Source organism: Urocampus carinirostris, chromosome 10 (genome assembly GCF_059441175.1).
Source record: "Urocampus carinirostris isolate Australia breed hairy pipefish chromosome 10, RoL_Ucar_1.0, whole genome shotgun sequence".
Classification (NCBI taxonomy): domain Eukaryota; kingdom Metazoa; phylum Chordata; class Actinopteri; order Syngnathiformes; family Syngnathidae; genus Urocampus; species Urocampus carinirostris.
The window spans coordinates 39,403,967-39,431,796 of record NC_142358.1 but is presented as its reverse complement, the minus strand read 5'-3'; the positions used below and the strand labels follow the sequence as shown (position 1 = coordinate 39,431,796).

At 39.7% G+C, this 27,830-nt stretch overlaps 3 protein-coding genes and 1 long non-coding RNA gene across 4 annotated transcripts in view; 2 read left to right on the top strand and 2 right to left on the bottom strand.

The window, feature by feature from the left end:
* Positions 1-27,830, top strand: part of LOC148358899 (claudin-4-like) — a 77,925-nt gene that overhangs the window by 19,756 nt on the left and 30,339 nt on the right. The window contains exon 2 of the mRNA XM_088345638.1: positions 9,282-9,417. The gene's annotated coding sequence lies outside the window, so the exon portion shown is untranslated. The remainder of the gene's footprint in view (positions 1-9,281; positions 9,418-27,830) is intronic.
* LOC148358904 (uncharacterized) lies at positions 134-21,578 on the bottom strand. Its single transcript, XR_015851524.1, has 3 exons — positions 21,555-21,578; positions 15,488-15,596; positions 134-2,979 (listed from the first exon to the last, which is right to left on the bottom strand). It is a non-coding gene; the product is annotated as an uncharacterized LOC148358904 (long non-coding RNA).
* LOC148358905 (claudin-4-like) lies at positions 12,714-13,823 on the bottom strand. Its single transcript, XM_088345166.1, has one exon. The coding sequence runs from the start codon at positions 13,769-13,771 to the stop codon at positions 13,220-13,222; it is 552 nt and encodes a 183-aa protein (XP_088201292.1). The 5' UTR covers positions 13,772-13,823; the 3' UTR covers positions 12,714-13,219.
* Positions 18,555-25,570, top strand: LOC148358903 (claudin-4-like). Its single transcript, XM_088345637.1, has 2 exons — positions 18,555-18,772; positions 24,523-25,570. Exons 1-2 carry the CDS (start codon positions 18,578-18,580, stop codon positions 24,961-24,963), a joined length of 636 nt encoding a protein of 211 aa, XP_088201763.1. The 5' UTR covers positions 18,555-18,577; the 3' UTR covers positions 24,964-25,570.

The following is a 27,830-nucleotide window of genomic DNA, read 5'->3' as shown; positions in this document are numbered from 1 at the left end:
ACGATCAGAACTTTTATTTAGCAAAATAAAAGTCGTCCAAAACTCAGGGACAAAACAGAACAAAAACAGGCTTTTACTCAAAACGTGAAAACACAGGTTTCCTCTGAATCAAACAAAACAGGACAGAGCAAAACAGAACAGAAAATGCAAATGAACCAGCACCCGCAAAACCCACAACCCACCCTTAAGTAGCACACACGCAAATTAGCTGATCTACTACAGCCGGTGCCCAGGGGGCGGGGCCAGCCGGTCGCCACGGCGACCATGCTGGACACGACACATCCCTCTTTAATCTCAACGAAATAATCAAATAATTAAAATGCAACTTTGTGGTGGTCCGTTGTAGGCTTTGTTCGACTTTTGAATTAAATGCTGTATTTCCTCGTTTATCGTAGTTAATAGGGACCCATAACTTTCCGCGATATACTAACATGTCAGGACCAGAACGGAGACAGGACCCACTTGCCTTGCGTTTCCCACAAGTTTGGCGAGTGCCGAGCGATGGCGGTGTTGGGAACGGAAAACGGGTCAGTTGCTGAGACAGGAGAGCAAAAACGTGGTCGGGGTCGTAAGCGAGTCATAAGCCATCTATGGTATCTAGCTATAGTATCTATCTATAGTATCTACCTATAGTATCTATCTATGGTATCTATCTATGGTATCTATCTATGGTATTTATCTATGGTATCTATCTATCTATGGTATCTATCTATGGTATCTATCGTATCTATGGTATCTATCTATGGTATCTATCTATATATGGTATCTATCAATCCATCTATGGTATCTGGTATCCATAGACGTGGTCAGGGACAAAAAGAGGTCGAAAGCCGGGATGGGAGAGTAGACGTGGTCAGGATCAAAAATGGGTCGAAGCTGGGGGATAGACGGGGGCAAAAAACACGTGGGAGTCAGGGTCGGAAAAGGCTTGCCTAGTGTTCACTGAGGTTTGCAGACGGACTGACAACTGGTGACAGAAAGGAGTGTGTTTAAATAGGGACAGGGAGCCAATCAGAGTCCGAGGCAGTTGGCGCCAAAGGTTGGGCACAGGTGCATCACATCGGTAATCATGACAGAACATCTGCCAAGTATCCTCCCCATTTTCAACATGACCCCCAAAGCAACAGTTGCTTGTGGATAATGGATTGCATCTGCACAAAGGGATGCTTTCACTGTAAAAAAAAAAAAAGTGTGCTTTGCCGGTCTCCACTCACAGTACAGTACATTTTTTGGTGGACAGGGGGCAAAAAAAGAGCTCTCTCAACAATAGTCGACCCGGGATAATGGATCGTGGTCACAACCGTGCATTTCATTTCAGGCAGGGCAGACCAGCTAGCAAGCCGACAAAAGTGGCTTCTGCTGGTCCCCGCTGGCAGCAATATGGGATTGGGGATAAAGGATCGCGGCCGCACAAGTGCAGTTCACTTTTTGGTGGGAAGAATAGAAAAAAGAGCCCCCAGAATGTCGGAATATTTGTCAACTATGAAAGAGGGGACTAGCGAGGGATCTCATTTCATAAATACCGTCAAAGGTTTTTTTCTATTTAAAAAAAAATGTTAGCTTTCTGAATGCCAGTGTTTGTTTCATGTTAACATTTGTAACTTTTTGAACAATGCACTCCGGGTATTGGTGCATTCCAAATCCCTAAGTCACCCTAATAAAATATTTTAAGAACCTTACCAGACCTCCATGCTTGCTTATAGAAGTTTTCCCAATCATTTAAAGAGACACTCCTCTTTTAAAATCTCCCCAAATTTGACGCACCCCCTTAACGTTCGGCCGTCAAACTGTTGATAAACAAAGTCGTCTCTTTACGATGTTACCAGTCACCGAAATATGTCATGCCACAGATTATTGGAAAGCTTAAACTCTTGTGATTCAAGATATTTCAAAATGTACTCATCACAGAAACACAGAAGATTAGTCTGTAGGATACCCGAAAACTATAAAACCGGGATAGCTCACAGATAATGTGCTCTGAAAGTTAGCAGATGATTCCCCTTATACATGGTCTTACATTCTTACATTCATGAAAGTCCAGTAAAACCAAGCATGTAAAATATTCACAGAAAAAAAAAATCGCCTAAAATCATTCCTGCATTGTTTGAAGATCCTTGTTGTAATTAGTTCGTTCGTACTTCATTTCACAATTTCACAAAAATAAGCAGACTCGTCAGATGTTTTCTAATATGGCCGTTAGCCTTTTGATTGACACCACTCTCAACCAATGGCAAGTTTTTTTTTCACGGTCCTTAACCTGCAATAGCCTATGAATGACCGTATTGAGAAAATAGACAAGAACTACTTTTGTTTCAAAAATCTTCAGTCAATAATGACCGACTCAAACGATGATAGGTTAGCCAATAAAATTCCCGACATAATTTTATGCAATTTTACAGGGTGTTTTCAAATCAGAGCCGAAAATAAACGTGCATGACTGCAATCCGGTATCCGTTTTCACGTTCGATTCTCACGTGCAAGTGTGCGCAACCAGTGATGGATTTCTCGAAAGAGAAGTCTAACATTTAAAACACACGATTGCAAAGGTTTTAGGGCTGTAAACTGGTCGTCTCCAAATGACCACTATGCATTAACAAAAATGGGTAAAATACAATGTTTAGTTTTTCAAATCGTGATCGAATTTGACCTGGGACCAGGTAAGACTTCATGCTTATTGTCCCAGCTGTTTTCTAGCTAAGATGAACAGGAACCAGAATGGAATCTCGGACCCAATTGCGTTCGTTTTAAAGGAATCTTTATTGGATTGAGCTGACAGAGCTTGCTTAGGAAGCCGAGGATTGTCGATCGCTAGCAGCGTTGGACGGAATGGCAGTTCCGTGACAGGAAGGCAGAATCGATACGTCTTAGCGGGCAGGTCAATGGCCAGGGCAGGAGAGCAGGTCGTAAGCGTGGGACAGAAACAGGTCGACACCGAAGGCAGGCAGGAATCAAGCAGGAGAAGTCTTTGGTACTGGTAATCTGGCGAAACACACAGAGAGACACAAAGACAGTCTGACACCCTCCTCTGGCCGCTGACAGCTTAAGAGGAGAGTGCCAGCCAATCAGAGAGCGCGATTCTGTGCGCCAAACGATTGCCACAGGTGTCTTCATTTTGGCAATCGTGACAGCTACATGCTAAAAACATTATTTTTCTGTGTGTTCTAATTCAATGTTAGTAGCATTTGCAGTGATTATTTCAAATTGGGACAAAACTTTAAAAAAGACCATAACTGTCCAAATTTTTTAGAGGAACTGTTTGAGGAACAGCATTCATTTGACTTTTGGTACATCTTGGATTAGGATTTTAGGAGAACATTAAGGGGTTAAACATTGACATACCTTGGAAATCATCATTTTGCATGTGGTCCACATTTGTAAAGCTAAACTCTGTCCAAGATGCAAAAATATTTACTCAACAACCGTGTTTTTCTCCACCCGAGGAATCTTTATCAAGGAAATGTGTGTCTGCAGATGATCATAATCCAAATACAACATGAATCACAACAGTTATATTGGCTCGCTTTTTCTGTAATCTTTCCACATTTGATGGATCAACAATTCCGTACCAAACAAGAACGGTTTGACTTGAAAAAAATTGGGTCTGGTCTGCAGTGGCTGCTTGTAAACATTCAGTTCTCGTGGGTACAGTAGCCGTTCTGACTTGTTGGGGTTGTTTACATTTTTTGGGACCAAAGACCTTCATGTGGATCTTATCGTAGTCCTAAATTAAAAAAACAAAAAGGAAAAAGGGAAAGTGTATGCTGATACAGGGCGGCAGTGGCTCAGGAGGTAGAGCGCTCGTCTTAGGATCAAAAGGTCGTGTTACGTGTCGTAGTGTCCTTGGGTAAGACACTGAACCCCTAATACCCCCAATAAGCAGGTTAGCGCCTTAAATGGCTGCACAGCCGCTATTGGGAAATGTGAAGCACACTGTAAAGCGCTTTGGGAAGTCTTGACTTGAAAAGCGCTATAGAAATGCAGATCATTTCATTTCATAAAGTATTATATATATAAGTGTCTTTTCTTGTAATAGAAAATAGCATCAGAAGAATTAAAGAGAAAAGTAAAATAAAATAAATGTTTGAATGATTAAGTTAGTATTTGTATTGAATGTTTTAATCCACTTATTGTTTTTATCTCATCTCATCTCATTATCTGCACCGCTTATCCTCAGTAAGGTCGCGGGGGTGCTGGAGCCCATCCCAGCAGTCATCGGGCAGTGGACACCCTGAACTGGTTGCCAGCCAATCGCAGGGCACACAGGGACAAACAACTCGCTCGCTCATTCACACCTAGGGACAATTTGGACCGGCCAATCCTCCTGAAATGCATGTCTTTGGAATGTGGGAGGAAATCGGAGTGCCCGGAGGAAACCCACGCAAGCACGGGGAGAACATACAAACTCCGCACAGTAAGTCCGGTAGCTGGATTTGAACCCACACAGGATGTTCCCAAGACCTTAGAACTGTGCCGCACACGCGCTAACCACTGCGACGCCGTGCTGCCCTATTGTTTTTATATTTTATTTATTATATGATATAGTTTTGCCTGTTATCTTTGTGAAAAAAGTATGTGTCCGGCATCTGTCACATAAATTTCTACGCTACGCATAATGATTTCTTGAAACATAATTGAACAATAAATGGGATAAAGGCCACGTGGTATGAGTACAATTATCTATGGTATCCATCTATGGTATCTAGCTATTGTATCTATCTATCTATCTATCTATCTATCTATGGTATCTATCCATCTATGGTATCTATCTACAGTATCTATCTATGGTATCTATGGTACCTATCTATTTATCTATGGTATCTATCTATGCTATCTATCTATCTATGGTATCTATCTATCCATCTATGGTATCTATCTATGGTATCTATCTATGGTATCTATGGTATCTATGGTACCTATCTATTTATCTATGGTATCTATCTATGCTATCTATCTATCTATGGTATCTATCTATCCATCTATGGTATCTATCTATGGTATCTATCTATGGTATCTATGGTATCTATGGTACCTATCTATTTATCTATGGTATCTATCTATCTATGGCAGGGGTGTCAAAGTCAAATGGACGGAGGGCCAAATAAAACATTTGGCTACAAGCCGAGGGCCGGACTGTCCAATCTTTACTGAAACCAAGATTTATTAACCTACTGAAAACACAACAAATATATTACAATATGATTGTATAAATAAAGCAATATTTTCTCATGACTCTGTCAGTCATTTTTAATTTCAGCAGGCACAAAATACAAATGTCCTTTATATAAAAAACTCATAACATATCTCATAACAACAACTCATAACCATTTTATATCATTCAATCATCTGAAATTATTAAAAAGAAATATTGCCTCGAAATACAATAAAATAAAGTGCAAAAATCTCTTGTTACTTAAAACCAATAGCAATCAACGCACTGGACCTCATCTGTCCTGCTCAAATGTACATTGACTTTCCTTTCTGGGCTTTCTCTGGGTTAGTGTGAAAAAAAGGAATTACTGATTAACAAATAATAACAATCAAAAGTCATTTTCTCTGCTAAATAGGAGACAATTTTATCAAAAGACTGTTGTCCACATCAAGATCTATTTTCCATGAAAAGCCGAAAAACAAGAAACACTCCCAGGACAGAGTCGGCAAACAAAAACAACATAGTCAACATAGACAATAAAGCTTTAAAATTCCCGAGGGGAACAACAAAAAACAAGACCTTCTTTATGTGCATATTTAACTTTTAAACTTGAACGGAGTAAAAACTTCAAATGTGTAATTGCACAGGAAACATTACTGTATTATTACTGTATTTACATACATTTATATACAGTACTGTATTACTACAACTCTACATTACTTGTTTGAGGCTGACGCTGATACTTTTCCAGCTACCTCCGTGAACATGTACTCCAACTCCCACCTTGTTTGAAAGCCCCAGTTTTCAGTGTCCACCTTCCGTTTAGCCATTGTTGATGGGTATATGTGGGCTAATTTTTGCTGTTATGCTAATGACTGCTGCTGATCGACTGCTGAATAAATCAAACCGCCTCCCGCTTTGCTCCCGCTCGGCGCGTCCCCGCTGCATTGTGGGAAATGTAGTATTCATGCGTACTGCGGGCTGCTGGCTTGCAGCGGCCTGCGGGCCGGATCTAATAATATATTGATATCGTCACGCGGGCCAGGTAAAACCCTCTCGTGGGCCTAATGTGGCCCGCGGGCCTTGACTCTGACATATGTGATCTATGGTATCTATCCATCTATGGTATCTACCTATGGTATCTATCTATGGTATCTATCTATCTATGGTATCTATCTATTCATCTATGGTATGTATCTATGGTATCTATCTATGATATCTATCTATCTATGGTATCTATCTATGGTATCTATCTATCTATGGTATCTATCTATGGTATCAATCTAGCTATGGTATCTATCTATGGTATTTATCTAACTATGGTATCTATCCATCTATGGTATCTATCTACAGTATCTATCTATGGTATCTTTGGTACCTATCTATTTATCTATGGTATCTATCTATGCTATCTATCTATCTATCTATGCTATCTATCTATCCATCTATGGTATCTATCTATGGTATCTATCTATGGTATCTATGGTACCTATCTATTTATCTATGGTAACTATCTATCTATCTATCTATCTATCTATCTATCTATCTATCTATCTATCTATCTACCTATCCTAAATAGAATTTTAATGTATTTGTATGGACATCAAAATTGCCATTGCTTATAAAATATCTACATAGAATAATCCCTTGTTATAGAGCGGTTTAATTTTCATGGGTTTGCTACTTCAAAGATTTGCATCGTGCATTGTGTTCTGCATTCTGATTGGCTAGACAGTCTATCTGCTTATAATGATTTGACGGTACAGTATTCATTTGAAAGAAATACATGACTTTTATTTGATAAACAAGGGCTTTAGCCTGTAAAATGGTTTATTATTTGGTTTGAGTTTATAATAGAGTAGTTAATTTTATACTACCGGTGATTGTAAAAAAAAAAGTTTCAAGGGATAAACAGGGGATTACTGTGTATATATATCTGCAGGTCTGCAGCTATGCATGTGTAACCATAGCAACCAGGGCAAAAAAAAACCTACATTCATCACCTGTACTGAAATGTCTTTGTAGGATGTTTCCAGATGAAATGTGCAGATATCAGCGGTGTAGTGATTCACATGCCAAGGGTGAGGGGCCTGAACAAGTCTGAGCTCGCCAACACTTGCCTTACCAGTTCTGAAAAGTGAAGTAAATACCGTAACGTCCGCACTATGAGACCAGATTATAAGATTCACCCTCCAAAAATCGTCTTTTGGGATATATTTTTCGTATATAAGGTGTACTGGACTGTAAGGTGCATGGAATTAAAACTACAGTAAGAGCTAACTAGTTTATAAAGCATAAATACATATCATTAAAATTAACTAAATTGTTTTATAGAACATAAAATAACAGTATGACGTCGGGTTTCACCACTAAAATGTATTTTAACAATAATTAATTAAAATCTTAACCACAAGAGGACTGTTTCTCAAAGGCAAAACAGTTAAAATGATAGAGTAGGCTATTTTGTTTTAAAAGTTATCATCTGTTAGGGTTTGACATACCTCCTACCACCAGATGGCCCCAACAGGGGTTTGAACTGGGCACAGGTGTGTCCAATTATCCAGAACCCTTTTAAAGGTCATTTAGAACATTACAAGTTGTCGGGTCATTGTGCTATTTCATTCCCACCGACATCACATCAGGTTTTTTTTCTGTTTTTTTTTTTGTTCCACGTATTTTCTAGTTCCAGTTTTAGTCTCTGTTTCTGGTTCGGACACTTCCTTGTTATAAATAAAGTCTCCTTTCTTGAGAGCCATTGTTTCTAGTTTCTGCCTCCCCCACATGGGTCCATCTACCACCCAAAACATAACAACCATCAACAAAAATCAATAATTATTGTCCAAAGCCACAACAAAAGAAGATTTGAAATGAGTGTTTGAGAGTTAACGTCTTGGCTGCCGTCGTACTGCGCTTCTCTTTTATTTCCTTTTAACACAAAACGATAGATAGATAGATAGATAGATAGATAGATAGATAGATAGATAGAGCGAGAGAGAGAGATAGATAGATAGATAGAGCGAGAGAGAGAGAGAGAGATAGAGCGAGAGAGATAGATAGATAGATTGAAAGAGAGAGAGAGAGAGAGATTGAAAGAGAGATCGAGATAGATAGATAGATAGATAGATAGAAAGAGCGAGAGACAGAGAGATAGACAGATTGAAAGAGAGATAGAGAGAGAGATTGAAAGAGAGATCGAGATAGATAGATAGATAGATAGATACAGACAGACAGAGAGAGAGAGAGATTGAAAGAGAGATCGAGATAGATAGATAGATAGATAGAGCGAGAGATAGATAGAGAGAGAGAGAGAGAGAGAGATAGATAGATAGATAGATAGATAGAGCGAGAGAGATAGATAGATAGATAGATAGAGAGATTGAAAGAGAGATCGAGAGAGATAGATAGAAAGAGCGAGAGAGAGAGATAGATAGATAGATAGATAGATTGAAAGAGAGATAGAGAGAGAGAGATTGAAAGACAGATAGAGAGAGAGAGATTGAAAGAGAAATATAGATAGATAGATAGAGAGAGAGAGAGAGAGAGAGAGAGATTGAAAGAGAGATAGATAGAGGGATAGATAGATGGATAGATAGATAGATAATTTATTCATCCCCGTAGGGAAATTCACAACAGTTGAGACCGCCAAGTTACAGACAAAATGGAAGACACAGGCAGAAAAGGGGTGAGGCGACTGTTGAGCCAATCAGAATCCACTAAATAGTGAAACTGTGATAAGTAAACCACGATACAGCAAGCGATTACTGTATATATAGTTTTTGAGGAATTTTAAATCTGATTTCATTTATAATTAATTCACAATGGTCCTTGCAGTAAGTTAGTGCAGAATTTGAGAACTACAGGTCCTAGCTATTACAATAAACAGTAGTTTTGCATTTTTTTTAAAAAGCTTTTGGATTTAAGTTTGATGGATTCCTCTTCTTGAATTCCAAACCATGCACAAAATCTTTCTCCTCTCTCCTGAAGGCATCTCTCCTCAGATTATTAATTGTGGACATTCCTCCTGCCTGGTGCAACTCAATATGTTCAAGCATCTCAGCATGGATCAAACGGAAGATTATGGTCCACTTTTTGGGTCCGGGGGACACAGGCTCCATTCATTGGTGATTTCCAGACGAGCACTCTTGGCTGCACATTTGACGACGAGCGGCTTCATTCGCATTTGGGACGTTTTCATCGTGGACAAAACTGGACTCTGGACCGGACTGCGGAGGACTGGAACGGACAACTACCTGAAGCTTTACCTTAAGGTAAGGTTCAGTTTTATGGCTTTGATTGGTTACTTGGTGTGGTGTTTATATACATTTATGAACTGGGTTGGGTAGGGTTACTTTAACTTGATTAACTGCTAAAAGACAAAAGAAACTAAATATGAATAAAATGATGACTCACAACACGTGGTAAGCTTTCTCTCCTGGCTTTGATTTCTTTGATCTGGCAAAACGAAGATCAAATGCGACAGAAACAAAATGAAAATAAATCCAAACAGCTTGCCGACATCATTTTTGCCGTTCCATGCATTCCGTTACTCCCCAAGCCTGCACAAAATTTAGTCTTTTTTTTTGTCTTTTATTAGCATATTTGGTATTGGAGTAATCCAAAAGTCATTGAAAGTAATCAAGTTAAAGTAACCCTACCAACGCTGGTTACAAGTAATACAGTTACAGAGGATCTTTGGTCATTTTCTTAAAATTTTAAGATGGAACTATATTCATAAACAGGGTTGGGTAGGGTTACTTTAACTGGATTACTTTCAATGACTTTTGGATTACTCCAATACCAAATATGCTAATAAAAGACAAAAGAAACTAAATATGAATCAAATGACTACATTTTGTGCAGGCTTGGGGAGTAACGGAATACATGGAACGGCAAAAATGATGTTTGGATTTATTTTCATTTTGTTTCCGTCGCATTTTATGTTCGTTTTGCCGGAAAATATATACAAAATTCTTTTTCATGGATTTTAGTTTTTTTATGTTTTTGTTATCCTGTAGACAACTTTTGGGGGACCTCATTTAAATTTCTGCTTGTGGAAAAGAGTGCTGAATATTTTCATAAAATTAAAAAACCTATTATCATTCAAATGATCTTTATTGTCATTCATAAAAACAGAGTAAAACATTGTTTAAAACAAATTTAGAAATGCCACTCCAGCAAACCTCAGTGTACTCTGCAAGCTTTTTCGACCGTGACTCACTCTTGTATTTGCTCCTGTCTGTTTCCCGGCTTCGACCCGTTTTTTTGATCCTGACCACGTCTACTCTCCTCTCCTGGCTTTCGACTTGTTTTCGATCCCGACCACTGTTTTTGCTCTCCTGTCCCGGCTACTGACCTGTTTTTTCCGTTCCCGACACCGCCATCGCTCGCCACGGAAGTCCCACTTCCGCATTCAGAGCGACCTGCTTTCCGCCATCAGCGATCACCGGATCCTGGATGCAATCCTTCCCTTTCTTCCCAATAAAACGGGGAGAAACGTAACACAAGTGGGTCCTGTCTTCGTTCTGGTCCTGACAAAAACTATGTCATGAATAGGTAAATATTTACTGTGTAGCGCTTTTGAAATAGCCTAAGTTGTGAGTGCTTTCGGACAATATTGCGCTGAGAAGCAGTGCAAGGCATTTGCGAGGACATATTTCCAAAATAAAAGTGGAAAAATCAAGTTTCTTTACATTGACACTAGGGTTTTTTCACTGTTTTGTGTGCCAGTTGCATTTTATGCTCGTTTTGCCGGAGATCAAAGAGATCAAAGCCAGGAGAGAAAGCTTACCACGTGTTGTGAGTCATCATTTTATTCATATTTAGTTTTTTTTTGTCTTTTATTAGCATATTTGGTTTTGGAGTCATCCAAAAGTCATTGAAAGTAATCCAGTTAAAGTAACCCTACCCAACCCTGGTCAAATGACAGCGTGGGATACATATGCAAACAAATGAACACAAGCTAGCAACAATGTGAAGGTTATAATATCCTTTTGGGTGGAATTCAATGTGTAAAATAGCCAAAAACAATAGAACATATAACTAAGATTCCCATGAGGAGGCAGCTCTGAAAATCAAGTATATGGTGTGAAGTATATAGAGCATGTATTGAGATCTAAATATTATTTAATATATTATTTAAGACATTTGGGATTTCTTTCTGGGTGTTGCAGCTACCCCCAAAACCCAAAAAGGGTCCTGTTGGATGTATTTACGATTTTTTTCATTTAAAAAAAAAAAGGCAGATTAACAATGTTTGTGTAATTTATTCAGCTTTTCTTTTTTGTTATTTATTATTTTTAGTTGTAGATTTGATTTGTGGATTGTGTTCGTAGTCGATGTTGTCAATAAATAATTATAATCATGGCTGCACGTATTATACAATTTGATGCCGTGAGTAAATATATTGTGAGGATGAGATCAAATCGTATGCCTTTTACTACATCACTAGTGGAGTAGTGGTTAGAATTCGGCCCTCTCAACCCCGTGATCCTGGTTCTATTCTTGTTGTATCTAATAATGTCCACATGTGGTCAGTGATACTTATTGGTTGATCAATCATTGCTTTTGTATGATGCCCACTCAAACAATGAGTTTTTTGTGGGTAAAAAAGAAATGCATGTTAGATCTAATATAAATCAAATTTGCACTACTTTATTAATCTTGAATTGTGTGTATGAGTGCGTGTATGTTTGTATGTAGCTTATAAGCTCCGAATCCACTGAACTTATTTTGGGGTAAATTTACACAGTTGTACTTTAGGTTTCTGCGAGGGTCTTTATCTAGGTTTTGTGTGAGGAGGTTAAAAAAGTGCTTACTCATTTTTGTTTAAAAATAATATTTTTTACAACGTTTTTGGACCCAAGTGGTTGCTTTTTTTTTGCAGAGAATTTCACGTTCTTTTGTACAAACCCACAACGTACGGAAGAAGCAGGGGTGCATTGATGTGTGATAGCAAGTTTGTAAAGAATTGGAAGTGCATATTTTTTGTCAAGACCAGAACGGGAACAGGACCCACTCGCGTAACGTTTACCACAAGTTTTATCGAAGGAACGAGGAAGGGTTGAGCCGGTGTTCGTTCTCGTACTCGGCTTGTGATCCGAACACAGAAGTGGATCTTCCATAGCGAGCGCTGGCAGTGTCAGGGGCGGAAAACTGGTCGGTAGCCGGGACGGGGAGCACAAGACGTGGTCAGGGTCGGAAACGAGTCGAAAGCCGGGACAGCAGACGTGGTCGGAATTAAAAACGGATTGTAATTAGGAACGGGAGAGCAGACGTGGTCGAGATCAAAATAGGTCGTAGCGGGAGACAAACAGGAGCAAAAAACGGGACAGGCGTGAGTCAGGGTCGAGAAAGGGCTTGCTGTGTAAAAACAGAAATTCGCAGACAGACAGACAAAAGGCGACAGACAGGAGTGGATTTAAATAGGGACAGGGAGCCAATCAGAGTCCGAGGCAGTTGGCGCCAAAGGAGCGGGCACAGGTGATTCACATAGGTAATCATGACAATTTTTGTGATTACCATACCAAAAGGAACTTTTAACACTGGGGGTTGTTTCTTTGACGCTTTTATTTCAAATCACACACAAAACTAGCGAATCATTCCCCAAATCAGTCACCACTTACGGAAACAACACACACCTCGACTCGCGGTTCATGAACCGCTCATCTAGAATACTCGACACACGCTTCAGGGATTCGAACCGAAGAGAACATCACTACTTGTAAGCAAAAAATGAGGCATTTTTTAGTTCCAAAATAAGGCAACTTTTATTTATTTCTATAAAATAATCCACGGCCCCATGCCAGTCCGCGGTTAGTATATGCCACTGATCAATTTTGGTACAAATGCATTCCTGTAACGCAATTATTGTTGGTCTTTTTTTATCTGTCAAAAAAAATTTGTAATATACCATGCCTGAGGAGAAAAAAGAAAATGTATTGGACAGTGCACAAATATGGAGAAGGAAATCTCAGAGTGTTCTGAAGCCCATAGGCAAAATGGATATGGAGTGTCTCAGCTCATCTTTCATCTGAAATGTCTCAATTGCAAAGGCCAAGAAATATGAAGGTTTCACTGCTTGGTGGGTTTGTCTTCCTCCTTGGGTTGGCATTTGGCGCAGAGGAGCGCACCACCTACCACCAACAGCCCCGAAGCCACCCAACCCACAATCGGGGCAGCACCTAGGTACTTTTCCTGGGGGTATGAACCCACAGGGTGGAAAATCTCCTTGGTGATGACGTTGGCCGTCCAAGACACGGGGACCAGACACGCGATACCCGCCAGGATGAAGACCACACCGGCCGCCACGCAGATCTTACGCCTGGCGGCCCAGCAGAGCAACAAAACTCCGAGCAAACCCAAGAAGATGGCCACGATCATCCCGGCTCTCGCCTCCTGGAGGTTCTGGATCAGTCGCACCGAGTCGGGGCCTTTGCAATACACCTGGCCCGTGCTCTGCCTGACGCAAGTCATCCAAAAACCTTCCCACAGCCTCTGCGCCGATACTATGTTGCCGGCGTAGGCTGTCACCTTCCACTGGGGTAGAGCGCATGCCAGAATAGTCCCGATCCAACCCAAGGTGCCCAGGGCGCCGCCGATCATTTGTAAATTCGTCCGAACCATCTCTGGAACTCACTCGAGTCTCGTCGCTTGAGGAACTGTTGGGTTGGGGATGTGTTCCTCTTACAAATGTGGAGGAACCGCCTTCGGGCATGTTTTGTCATGTCCGGTGACGGTTGGGACGGCCACCCGGTGAATTTATTTGTTGATTCTACCGGGCGGCAGTAGCTCAGGAGGTGGAGCGATCGTTTTAGGATTAAGGGATCCCAGTTCGAATCCTGGCTTGTCCGTGTTACATGCCGAAGTGTCCTTGGGTAAGACACTGAACCCCCAATACCCCCAATAAGCAGGTTAGCGCCTCACATGGCTGCAAGGCCACTATTGGGAAATGTGGAGCACATTGTAAAGCGCTTTGGGAAGTCATTGACTTGAAAAGCGCTATAGAAATGCAGGTCATTTCATGGGGCGGCAGTAGCTCAGGAGGTAGAGCGCTCGTCTTGGGATCAAGGGACCCTAGTTCGAATCCCGGCTCGTCCGTGTTACATGTCGAAGTGTCCTTGGGTAAGACCCTGAACCCCTAATACCCCCAATAAGCAGGTTAGCGCCTTACATGGCTGCAAGGCCGCTATTGGGAAATGTGGAGCACATTGTAAAGCGCTTTGGGAAGTCGTTGACTTGAAAAGCGCTATATAAATGCTGATCATTTAATTTCATTTCATTTTAAAAGGATACAGATGTTTGAGTAGAAGTGTAACGGGTGTAATAATAACTTTTGTTTTATTGAAATTCCTGCTGAAATATGTTGTATAGTTTCTGTGTCCTGCAATGATGAATCCAACAGTGCCACCTGCTGGTATGGGGTAAGGTTTGGTTTGGCTTTAGACTTTGTGACAGGAAGGTGGGGTTTTTTGGCAGTCTACAACGAGCTGTCAACGGTAAGCAGGGTTGGGTAGGGTTACTTTAACTGGATTACTTTCGATTACTTTTGGATTACTCCAATACCAAATATGCTAATAAAAGACAAAAGAAACTAAATATGAATAAAATGACTCAATTTTGTGCAGGCTTGGGGAGTAACGGATAACATGGAACAGCAAAAATGATGTTGGCAAGCTGTTTGGATTTATTTTCATTTTGTTTCTGTCGCATTTTATGTTCGTTTTAGCGGAGATCAAAGAGATCAAAGCCAGGAGAGAAAGCTTACCACGTGTTATGAGTCATAATTTTATTCTTATTTAGTTTCTTTTGTCTTTTTTTATTATATTTGGTATTGGAGTAATCCAAAAATAATTGAAAGTAATCCAGTTAAAGTAACCCTACCCAACCTTGACGGTAAGATTAATTCGGCAGCCCGGTTTTGAGCCACTAGTGTCGGCCTATAAGTCCCCAAACACCGGCCCGGTTTTACGACCACTAGTCCCCCAACACTAGCCCGGGATTCAGCCACTAGTGGCGGGCACGATTCCCCAAACACCGGTCCGATAATACGCGCGCATATCCCCAAACACCGGCCCGATAATACGCGCGCAATTCCCCAAACACCGGCGCGGATTTCAGCCACTATTGGCGGGCACAAGTCCCCCAACACTAGCCAAGTTCTCAGCCACTAGTGGCGGGCACAATTCCCCAAACACCGGCGCGGATTTCAGCCACTATTGGCGGGCACAAGTCCCCCAACACTAGCCCGGGATTCAGCCACTAGTGGCGGGCACGATTCCCCAAACACCGGTCCGATAATTAATTCCTCTTATAGAGATCAAAGCCAGCAGAGAAGCTTACCACGTGTTGTGTTGTGACTCATTAATTTGCAGGTAAATTGCGGAGGTACAGGAAGCCAGAGACCGACGAGACCGATTCCAATAGCCCCAGTTGATATCAGACAGATGGACTCGATACCGGACAGGAAGGGACAGACAACAAATCAGGATATTGATAACTAACAGGAGAAACTAGACTAGAACGAAAACTGGAGAAAATAATAAACAGGACCAAAATAGACGGAAACAAAACTGGAACCCGAAATTAAACAGGACAAAAATTAAACAGGAACAATACCGGACTCTTTTCTCTTTTCTCTCCTTCTGTCTTTCTATTTCTCTTTGTATTTATTTCTTCCACTCCCTTTCTTTCCCCCTCTCTCACGACTTCCCTTTTTATCTTTTGTTTCTCACGCTCTCTTTCTCTTTCTTTGTCCCGCCCTCTCTCCTTTTCCCTCCCTCTTTCTCTTTTTCTTTCTCTTTAATCTACTAGTCCGGCCCCCTACAGAATGTTTGTTCTATCGTGTGGCCCCCGAGTTAAAATGACTTTGACACCCCTGCAGTAATCTGTCATTTGTCACGGGTGGTTGGAATAGTCCGCTAAATACAAACATTTATTTTTTTATGTAATTGTTTATTTATTCATTTATGAAAAACTCTTATACGTTGAACCCATAAACCGATTTACAGGCTTTTTAACCCCACCCCAAAAAAAGCATACTCACCGACACTACCGTTTAATGCATTATGTTAAAGTGAAAATGTTTTGCTTATTATTTAACTCAATCTTGTTTTTCTTTAATGGATCAAGTTTGTTTTTTTTTACCACTGGCAGGTGCTAAATATTAAACACTGCCCCTTAACACATCACAGTAAAGTAATGGCCCATGGATATAATTGATAGTCAATGTCTTAAAACCTTCCTAACAGCACATATTTGAATACAAAAGATCCATAAAGATTTATGATTTATCCTCTGATAAATATCTTCTATTATTAATACAATTTACTGAGAACTGGGCAGCTCAATGCGTGAAATACTGGTTAAAGCAGCTTACTATGTAAAACACTGCCCTCTATTGACTGAAATGTGCATTTCAATTGAAGAAAACGCAATAAAAAATGTTTAAAGTGAAGTCTTTGTGTGAGAATAAAACGTTCCAATAATCGCATTTGATTTCTGTTTTGGTGAAAGTTAGCCACTTCTAGTTTTAAACAAGAACATGTTTTATCCCTAATATTCTGTGTGAGAGAGTCTAGGAGAGTATTGTAGTATGTATGAGAGTATAATAGTACAGCGGTACCTTTACATACAACGGTTTCAGGTTAGAACAGGGGTGTCAAACTCATTTTAACCCAGGGGCCACACGATAGAACTAATGTTCTCTCGGGGGGCGGGTCTAGTAGATTAGAGATAAAGAAAAAGAGAAAGAAATAAGAGAAAGAGAGGCAGAGAAAATGAGAGAGGATGGGACAAAGAAAGACAGAAAGTGATAAAGAGAGAGAGAGAAAAGAGAGAGAAAGAGAGAGAGAGAATGTGAGAAACAAAGAGATAAGATAAATAGCCATGGAGGGGGAAAGAAAGAGAGAGAGAAAGAAAGATATAGAATAGAAAGAGAAAGAGAGAAGGAGAGAAAAGAGAAGGATAGAAGGAGAGAAAGGGCAAAGCAAGAGAGAGAGAGAAAGAGAGAAAAGAGTGAGAAAAGGAGAAAAGGAAGAGAGAGCAAAAGAAGGTGCAATGACACACAGAGAGAAAGAGACAAATAGGAACAAAGAAAGAGAAAAAGAGAGACAGAGAGCGTGAAAGAGAGAGACATAGAGAGTGAGAGGAAAAGGGAGGAATAGAGATAGAGAGAGACTGAGAGAGAGAGAGAAATACAAGTACAGCGTTTGTGAGAGGCACCTGGCTTCGGCAACATCAAGTGGACATATTTCAACCTGCAGCTCATTTTTCTCTTGCGCTTCTCTCAGCGTTGTTTCGTGGGCCGGATTCAGTCCCTTTAACGGGCCTGATCTGGCCCGCGGGCCGCCTGTTTGACACCCCTGGGTTAGAATGTACCTAAACGGAATATTTTGTCTCTAGCTAAAAAGGTGTTTCAGGATACAAAGTCAAAAATACAGTACACGCTGTCATTCGCCGCTCCCTGATTTTTACCTGGCAACCCGATGTGTATGCGTCAATACTGGCATGCTCTTCATGTCTCCTTCCCGCTCTGTAAACACCTGGCAACAAGATGCTTTTGCGTAAATCCTGGCATTCTCTTTGTGAGCCCTTCCCACTCTGTGAACAATCTACTGTATGGTACCGCTACAAAGAGCTATCATTCACAATGAAAAGTGGACAAGGAGAAAAGAAGAGGAAGAGACTTTTTCTGGCCATTGAAACAAAGCAAGAGATAATAGGAAGGGATGAAAACACACATTGCTGTGTGGGAGTTAAGAGACGACAAAGACGATTCAGGCATCATTCCATCAGCTTTTTGCATTTTTAATGTCATTCTTGTGTTTCATTTTTATTCTTTTTTTCTGACCTTTTTCTTTTTCTTATTTCTTCTTTTATTCTTCTAGCCATTGTTTTTTTCTTTTTTTCTTTGATTTTCCATTTTCTTTCTTTTTTCTGTTTTTGATCCGTTTTTTCCCTTTTTATCTTTCATTTGCATTTTTTCTTCCTACTTTTATCTTTCCGTTTTCCATAGTTCTTTTCCTTCGTTTTCCTTTGTTTCTTTTTCTTTTCTGTTTTTCCAGTTTATTTTGTTTTCTATTCATCTTCCTTTATTTTGTTGCCGTTTTTCTTATAATTAAAAAAAAAAAGAAGGAAAACTCTGTACTTTGGTCACTTTGAATCTCCGTAGTTTGTATTTTTCCTCGTGCTTTTTAGCACTCGTTTTCGGGTTCCACTACGCAATAAAGCAGCATCCAATGCTCGAATACTACACACTGTCCCTTAAAGAACAAGAAACATCTTTTGACCTTTTTTTCATAGCGTCAGCAACTTCGTAGACCCGTGTTTGTGTGTAAACTGGTCTTGGCCAATGGGAAGCCGGGATTTGGCAGTTCCCACGCGTCCCCTAGTATAAAAACGAGAAGCGGCCGGGGCCCCGGGGACGGCGAGATGGTTTCTCGGGGCCTTCAGACGATCGGCGTGTCGGCGGGCACGGCCGGCTGCTTGTTGGTGGCGCTAGCGTGCGCGATGCCCATGTGGAAGGTGACGGCGTTCGTGGGCGCTAACATCATTACGGCGCAAACCGTTTGGCTAGGACTGTGGATGGACTGCGTGGTGCAGAGCACAGGACAGATGCAGTGCAAGGTTCATATCTTTTTTCTAAAAAACTTTTTACAGTTGTGCATACTGAGGGTCATTAGACCAATAGCGATAATTTCCGCTGTTTATAACCCAGGGGTCTCCAACATGATGCCTACGGGCACAAGAGTGCCCCCTTAGGACACTTGAGGTGCCCGCGGACCTGTTTTGGAAATAGCTCACGAGCAATGTTCCCTCTAAGCTACGCGCGTGTGCAATCGCGCACTGCCCGCACATTCTCAGCGCACAAAAAAATCTAGCCAGCGCACAAAAATGAGGGCTCAAAATTGCTAATTACGGAGCGAATTAAGTTAAAGTTACAGTGCATGAAGGTAAAAATACATGGGTTGAGGAGAACGAAGTTGAGTAACGTCAGGAGAGTTTTTCGAGAACCGGCTTCTTCGGCTCGGCTCACTAAAAAGAACTAGCTTTTTCAGGTCCTAAACGGTGTTTTTTTCTTCATTAATCCCTACACGACCAAATACGTAAAATTGTGCACAAAATGACTTAAAGGAAGGGGGAGGAAATAGAACAAAAAAGAAAAAAAATACCAAAATGAAAAAGTAGTGAAAAGCTGAGAAAAAAAACAAAAGGAAGAGAAAAAAGAAGAAAAAATTCAGAAAAAAAGCCAGAAAAAAAGAAAAGAAAAAAACAAAGAAAAAAGTAAATAGAGAACAAAAAGAAAAAAGTAACAGCTAGGAAAAAATAAACACAATGAGATTTTTTTTTAAAAGGAATTTAAAAAAAGGAGAAAAAACAGGGGAAAAAGAGGAAAAAGTTTGTGTTGCATTCAAATATTTTCCAATTATAGCAAGTCAATCTTGTTGCCAACATTGTACTGCCACTAAAAAATGTGATTAAATACAGTTCTGTATCGTGCAACCGACTAAATAAGCCCCCAAAAATGTTAATATTATGTGACAAAATATATCAGGAAATAAAAAGAAATGGATATCTTGTAAAAGAATTATGAAAACAAACGACGTTTGTAGGCCGTACAACCTTTGCAATAGTACATGAGTCAATTCATTCAAAAGTGAAAAATAATTTTGCATTGTCGGAAACTCCGCAAAATGTAACGTGATGTCAAGTTTTGGACATGTTTGATAATCATTTAGTTGCCACACTTGGGATTGCTGTTGCTCACTGTTGTTTCAAGCGTTGCTCTCCGACTTCGTGTGAACGCTCAGACCCCTGCAAAATTACAGGGAACATTGCTCACGAGTGCTGGTTCATTGTGATTTGTCAGTAAAATAATTTTTTTATAGGTTGACTGAGTCTATTTAACACTGTTTTTAATAATGAACCCAATAACATAGTAACAATATGGTAATAACATGATAAGTTGTTATTTTAAAAATACCAACAATTAAATTCCAGTTCACAGGCTTCATGGAGAAAACATAATCCACTCAAGTATTGGTAATTATTTTTAAGCAGTTAATTAAGAGAGTAGAATAAAAATCTAATTATGTATTTATTTATGTTTTTATTGATTTAGTTTACAAGAAATACAACAAACTAAATTTCAATTTATGGGCTTCAGAGAACTAATGGGCAAAAAAAATGCCGTTTTTATTAGCATAGCTATCTTTTTACCTTTTTAGCAATTTAGCAAGCTATCGAGCTAGCTTTTTCCATTTTTTTGGATGCTCTATAGCTAATATTTTACCTTTCTTGCTAGTTATGAAGCTAACGTTTGGCCTCCTATATAGCTAGATAGTTAGCTAGCTTTTTTAGCTCTCTGGTTGTTAATAATATAGAATAAATCGCCTTTATAGTCATTTCACATAGCTTTTTTTTTACTCTTTTAGCAAGCTATCTAGCGCCCTCTTATTTTTTTGCCTGTTTACATTTTGAGCTTACTATCAAGCTACTTTTTTTTAGCTATTAAGAAAGCCATCTAGCGTAGTTGCTATCTTAACAATGCACTGCTAACTGATAGCCCTTTGCGCTAATTAGAAACAAAAAGTAGCTCTCAGCTTGAAAAGGGTTGGGGACCCCTGCTATAAACGCTGAAAATATGACAAGCTAGCTCTTTTGCTAAACATTTTGGGATTTGCTTTTGAATACAGTGGTTTTTTGTTTTTTTTTTGTCTGTTTCAGTTGAGGTTTCCTGCATGATAAAATAAAAAAGGCTAAAAAGAACCGCATTTGCAAGATGGAGTTTGAGAAAAAAGCTGAAAGTCATTAGCCCAAAAGTGCTAATTTCCGTCATCTGGGTTTTGAGAATCCGCTAATGTTACTATTTCAACTGCTCTTATGTCGTTTCCATAAACATTAAAACTACGACTAGCGAAATATTTTGCACACAAAAAATGGTGCTTGTTTTTTGATTTCCATAGTAGTGAGCTGTTGGGCGGCACGGCGGCTAAATGGTTAGCGCAGCGGCGGCTCATTTCTGAGGTCATGGGATCAAATCCAGCTACCAACCTTCCGGAGTTTGTATGTTCTCTCCTGTGCCTGTAAATTCATAGACACAGACATCCATACTATATGAAGTTAAAATAATTATTAATTATATAGAAAATTATTATTATTATTATTATTATCCCTCCTTGACCTAACAAAATGGAATTCTTTTTAGCTAATCTAGCAGTAGCTCTTTAGCTAAACAACTTTTAGCTAGCTAACTTTTAACAGATTAACAAAACTTTAATAACTACATCGAATATGTTTTTGTTCTTAAATGTACTAAATAAACATTTTCCACAAACTGGTAAAGAGTGCCTTATACCAGTATAGCGCATTTAAAATAAAATAAAAAGAAATAAAAGTTGAAGCTTACTTTTTTTCATCGTTGAAGTTCCGCCAATGTTAAATGACGTCACTTCCTGTCAATGGCGTCAATGGAATTGTAGTCTTTTGAGGGGAGCATTGAGCACATTATAACAGGGTAGATAATTACGAAGGGGACATGTAGAATCTGAACAAAATAGCAGGTAAAAAATAAACTCACAACATTTAATTGCATCGTTGAAATTAAGTTTAGTGTAGTTTATTAAATTATTAAAGACATAAAACAAGACGTTATAATTTTATGGTTTACGCCTCTTGAGGAAGTTGGTGGCATTGCACCCAAGACACAACAAATTGAGCATGCCCGTTACTATAAACAGGGTTGGGTAGGGTTACTTTAACTGGATTACTTTCAATTACTTTTGGATTACTCCAATACCAAATATGCTAATAAAAGACAAAAGACACTAAATATGAATAAAATGATGACTCACAACACGTGGTAAGGTTTCTCTCCTGGCTTTGATCTCTTTGATCTCTGGCAAAACGAACATAAAATGCGACAAAAACAAAATGAAAATAAATCCAAACAGTTTTGCCGTTCCATGTATTCTGTTACTCTCCAAGCCTGCACAAAATGTAGTCATTATATTCATATTGAGTTTCTTTTGTCTTTTATTAGCATATTTGGTATTGGAGTAATCCAAAAGTCATTGAAAGTAATCCAGTTAAAGTAACCCTACCCAACCCTGACCATAAAGTTATCTAAAACACAAAATGATATTTGTACTACATTCGATTTAGGGTTAAATGGATCATTAAATACTTTTAATGAACATTTGGCAGATTTTAGAGAAAAATCAGGTTATGAGAAAGGACATGAAAATGTGGCTCCAAACAGAATCACCAGCATACAATATAATGACTGAGCAGTTTCTTGGGTTTTCTGTTTTTTTCTGCTTGTGGTGACATTTCCTGCCTGATAAAATCAAAAGACTAGCTATGGAAAACAACGCCAGCAAAAATGAGTGTGAGAAATAAGATAGGACACACTCAAGGTCATTAGCCCGATGCGCTAACTATCATCTTCTGGATCACCATAACCGTCAAACATTGAATTAGGGCAGGGGTCTCCAACGTGGTGCCCACTAGGGACAGTTGAGGGGCCCGCGGACCTGTTCTGAAAATAACGCACCAGTGCTAGGTCATTGTGATTTTCTAGTAATATTATTTTTTATTAGTTGACAATTTAAGCCTCTTTTTAAGTATTAAACTGGTAATAACATAAATTGTTATTTCAGAAATTCAAATACATAAAATCCAGTTCATGGGCTTCATGGACAAAAAAAATCCATTATTAAATAAGAAGATAGATAGATAGATAGATAGATAGATACCATAGATACCATAGATAGATACCATAGATAGATAGATACCATAGATACCATAGATACCATAGTTAGATAGATAGATAGATGGATAGAAAATGTAATACTAGTGATGATGGTGAATGAGTTGAATGAGTAACATTTTGATTTTGAAACAACAATTTCCAAACGCCATTAAGTAGAGCACACAAAATTTACATCGGGGGAAAAAAACGTCTGAACAAATTTAATGCCAGCGACGGCTATAGATGTCAAACCTCCGGTTTCCAATTAAGTTGAGCTGTCAGGACCAGAACAGAGACAGGACCCACTTGCGTTACGTTTCTCTCAATTTTATTGGAAGAAAGGAAAGGGTTGCACCCAAGATCCGGTGATCGCTGGGCGCGGGAAGCAGGTCGCTCTGAACGCGGAAGTGGGACTTCTGTGGTGAGGGATGAGGGTGTCGGGAAAAGAAAAACGGGTCAGTAGCCGGGACAGGAGAGCAAAAACGTGGCGGTAAGCCAGGAGAGGAGAGTAGATGTGGTCAGGATTCAAAACGGGTCGAAGCCGGGTAACACATGGGAAAAACTGGTGGGGGTCAGGGTCCAAAAAGGCTTACCTAGTGTAAACTGAGGTTCGCAGACGGACTGACAACAGGTGACAGACAGGAGTTGTCATTGTTGCCATGACGCCCAATTGGTCGCACTTGTGTGTGTCACGGTTGCCATGGTGCCCAATTGGCCCCGCCCGTGTGTGTGTCACAGTTGCTATGTTTCAGATTCAGATTCAGATTCAGATCTACTTTATTGTCATTCTAGTACACGTGTATACAGAACGAAATGTCGATACATCTGACCCGCACAGTTTCCTTGAATGTACAGATATAAATAAAATGTTGTATTGAGTTGGAGTATTGAGTACTAATAATATACTAATAATTATGGCTATGTATAGTATTTTACAGTAGCGCAAATAGTGCAAGAGGAGCAGCTAACCAGATGTTGTCCTATTGGCCCCGCCCGAGGGGCGCCAGCTGCGGCTCGTTGAGAAATTGGATTTCTGTCTATATAAAGCTCAGCGCTCTCTTGTTTCGGTTGTCAGCCCGTCAAACGAACTTCTGCCCCACACGACGTGGGTTCTGACAAGGTCCTGTTTTCCTTTTGATATCTTCAGTCCAGGATTGATCCCGTTTAATTTTTGTCCTGTTTAATTTCGGGTTCCAGTTTTGTCTCCGTCTATTTTAGTCCTGTTTATTATTTTCTCCAGTTTTTATTACTGTCTAGTTTCAAGTATCAATATCCTGATTTGTTGTCTATCCTGTCTGTCCCTTCCTGTCCAGTATCGACTCCGTCCGTCCGATATCAACTCAGGCAATTGGAATCGGTCTGGTCGGTCTCCGGCTTCCTAACGTGCATGACTCGCCATTTCCCGTAAAATAAAAGGCTGGAGTGAGAACGTCACGCGATTGGGTGCTGATCCTGTTCTGGTTCTTGACAGGGGTGGGTTTAAATAGGGACAGGGAGCCAATCAGAGTCCGAGACAGTTGCCGCCAAAGGGGTGAATGAAATGAAATGTGAGGAAATTGTAAACTGTAGGAAAACAAGTCCTAGACGTGCAGCAGTTTTGAAAATAATCCAACTGTGGTAAAAGGTGTACGACTCCATGCTGGCGCTGGCCCAAGACCTGCAGGCCGCCCGGGCCATGGTGGTCATCTCCATCCTGACGGGCCTTTTGGGCGTGGTGCTGTCCATCGCGGGGGGCAAGTGCACCAACTGCATCCAAAACAAGACCTCCAAAGCCCGGGCCTGCATCCTGGCCGGCGTCCTGTTCCTGTTTTCGGGGCTCCTGTGCCTGGTTCCTGTGTCCTGGTCGGCCCATGTGGTCGTCAGCAACTTCTACAACCCTTTGGTCTTTTCCGGTCAGCGCTACGAACTCGGAGCGGCACTCTACGTGGGCTGGGCGGCCTCCGTGCTGCTGCTCATCGGCGGGGGGATTCTGTGTTTTAACTGCCCCCCCAAACGCCACCGGGACCCACCGTATGTCCCGAAATTCACCCCTGTGAAGACCGTGTCCGTTTCGGGGGAATTCTGAGAGACAAAGACAAAAACATGTTATTAGTCAGGGTTGGGTAGGGTTACTTTAACTGGATTACTTTCAATTACTTTTGGATTACTCCAATACCAAATATGCTAATAAAAGACAAAATAAACCAAATATGAATAAAATGATGACTCACAACACGTGGTAAGCTTTCTCTCCTGGCTTTGATCTCTTTGATCCCCGGCAAAACGAACATAAAATGCGACAGAAACAAAATGAAAATAAATCCAAACAGCTTGCCAACATCATTTTTGCCGTTCCATGTATTCCGTTACTCCCCAAGCCTGCACAAAATGTAGTCATTTTATTCATATTTAGTTTCTTTTGTCTTTTATTAGCATATTTGGTATTGGAGTAATCCAAAAGTAATTGAAAGTAATCCAGTTAAATTAACCCTACCCAACCCTGGTATTAGTTGAGAATTGTTGTGTTCATTAATGTGGTTACCATAAAAATATGTTTTCTTTTTTTAATCTTAATTTTTTACTTCAAACGCTCATTATCCGATAAAGTACTTAGCATTTTGTATATTTCTGTATCTGAATTCCAAATATTGATGTAATTTAAATGAGTAAATAAATAGATGGACAAAACATTAGCGCGTGTGTGGCACAGTTCTGAGGTCATGGGTTCAAATCCAGCTACCAACTTTCCTGTGCGGAGTTTGCATGTTCTCCCCGTGCTTGCGTGGGTTTCCTCCACTCCGGTTTCCTCCCACATTCCAAAAACATGCATGTCAGGTTAATTGGTCGGTCCAAGTTGTCCCTAGGTGTGAATGAGTTGTCTGTCCCTGTGTGCCCTGCGACTTGCTGGCAACCAGTTCAGGGTGTCCCCTGCTCACTGCCCGAAGATGGCTGGGATGGGCTCCAGCGCCCCCGCGACCCTACTGAGGAAAAGCAGTGCAGATAATGGATGGATGAATGGATGGACAAAACATGAAATGGTTTCTTCTTAAATGAAAAATAAAAGATTTAAATTAAGTTACATAAACACACAAGAGTAAGAAAGATCAAAATGAAGTTTGGAAAGGGTAGAAAGAAAAATCAATCAAAAAAAAAAAAAAAAAAAAAAAAAACGGGACCGGAGAGTAGACTTGGTCAAGATGAAAAACGAGTCGAAGCCGGGGGACAGACAGGAGCAAAAAACAGGTGGGGGACAGGGTCGAAAAAGGCTTGCCTATTGTTTTTGCAAGATTTTTAAAGGGACACTGTGCATTATTTGACCAATTGATGTCACTGTATGATGTCATGCAAAAAACTTCGGAGACTCAAAGTGACCAAACCGCACCTTATTAGTCTTTCATTTTTTTTCCCAATCCTTCGTAACCCCGTTGTTTTTTCGAGTACCCGTAGCAGCAAGTTGGCCGACAATTATGTGAGCTCCCTCTAGGTGAGGCTCATGTTATGTAAAAAGAATGCAAATTTCTCGACTTTTGTTAATGCAACATCCATTGCAGCCTGGGAGATTACCTTACCTTATCTGCAGTCCCTTCTTAAGGTTTCCCCACTTTCCTCATGCTGAGGTTTTTGAGTTTTTCCTTGCCCTCATGTAGGTTTTAGATCAGGGGTGGTGTAATAATCGTCTGTAGTTTGCAGTAGTCTGTGGTATGTGCAGCCCTTTGAGACTCCTTGTGATTAAGGGCTATATAAATAAACATGACTTGACTGATTCAAGCATTCTTTAATTCAATTCAAGTGTGTTTAATGGTCACTATGTTAAGTACTACGAGTGATGGGTATTTCGGCTCTTTTTAAAGAACCAACTTTTTCGGCTCGGCTCAGTGAAAAGAGTCGATTCTTTCGACTCCCAAACATTCATTTGGGGTTTTTTAATCGCTATATAACCAACAATAATGTAATATTAAGCATAAAATAAATGAATACTAAAATGTATTTCCCTGAAATACTCATAAATGTTTATTGAAAATCTTTACGATTCAGTGCCACAAAAATAATTTCTTTTGACTTGAATTGAAACATGAAGCCAGATTTTTAAAGGGACAGTGTGTAACATTTAGTGCTTCCGAGTGGTGCAAAAAAATTCATCCGGGAAAAAAAATTTGAATATTAGGAAAAAATGTGGTAGTTGTGTAGTGAAAAGAAGTCCGTCTCTTTTTAGAGAACCGGCTTTTCGGCTCAACTCGTTAAAGAGAGTCGGCTCTCAAACGGCTCACTTGCTTTGACGCATTATATTACGAATTATTATGTTGTAAAAAAAGTTAATAAAAAAAGGAAGTACAAAATGAGAAAATGAAAAAAGACAGGTTTGTTGATATCCCTTTAATCAGTATATTACCAACAATAATTTAATGCAGAAAATGAATTAATGATTTGAATAAGAAAACGTATTTTGCTTGTATATTTTTATTTTTTCCTTCTACAGTAAACGTCCAAGCGACTTCATTTTTGAACTTTTTTTATAATAAACCTCATTCATGTCGAGCAACTCAGTATCTCACAACAAAATGTGATATAACGAAACACATATACAATATAGATTCAGATTCAGATTCAGATATACTTCATTGTCATTCTTGTACACGTGTATACAGAACGAAATGTCGATACATCTGAATGTACAGATATGAATAAAATGTTGTATTGAGTTGGAGTATTGAAGTACTAATAATATACTGAATAATTATAGCTATGTATAATATTATACAGTAGTGCAAAGAGTGCAAGAGGAGCAGCTAACCAGATGTGCAAAAAAAAAAAAAATATATATATATATATATATTTATTTATATATATATATATATAACATGTTAAACGACATGAATAAACACGTTTGAAACAAAAATATGGTGTAAGATTATTTTTGAATATTGTAAGGGAAAATACGACAGTTTGTAAGGG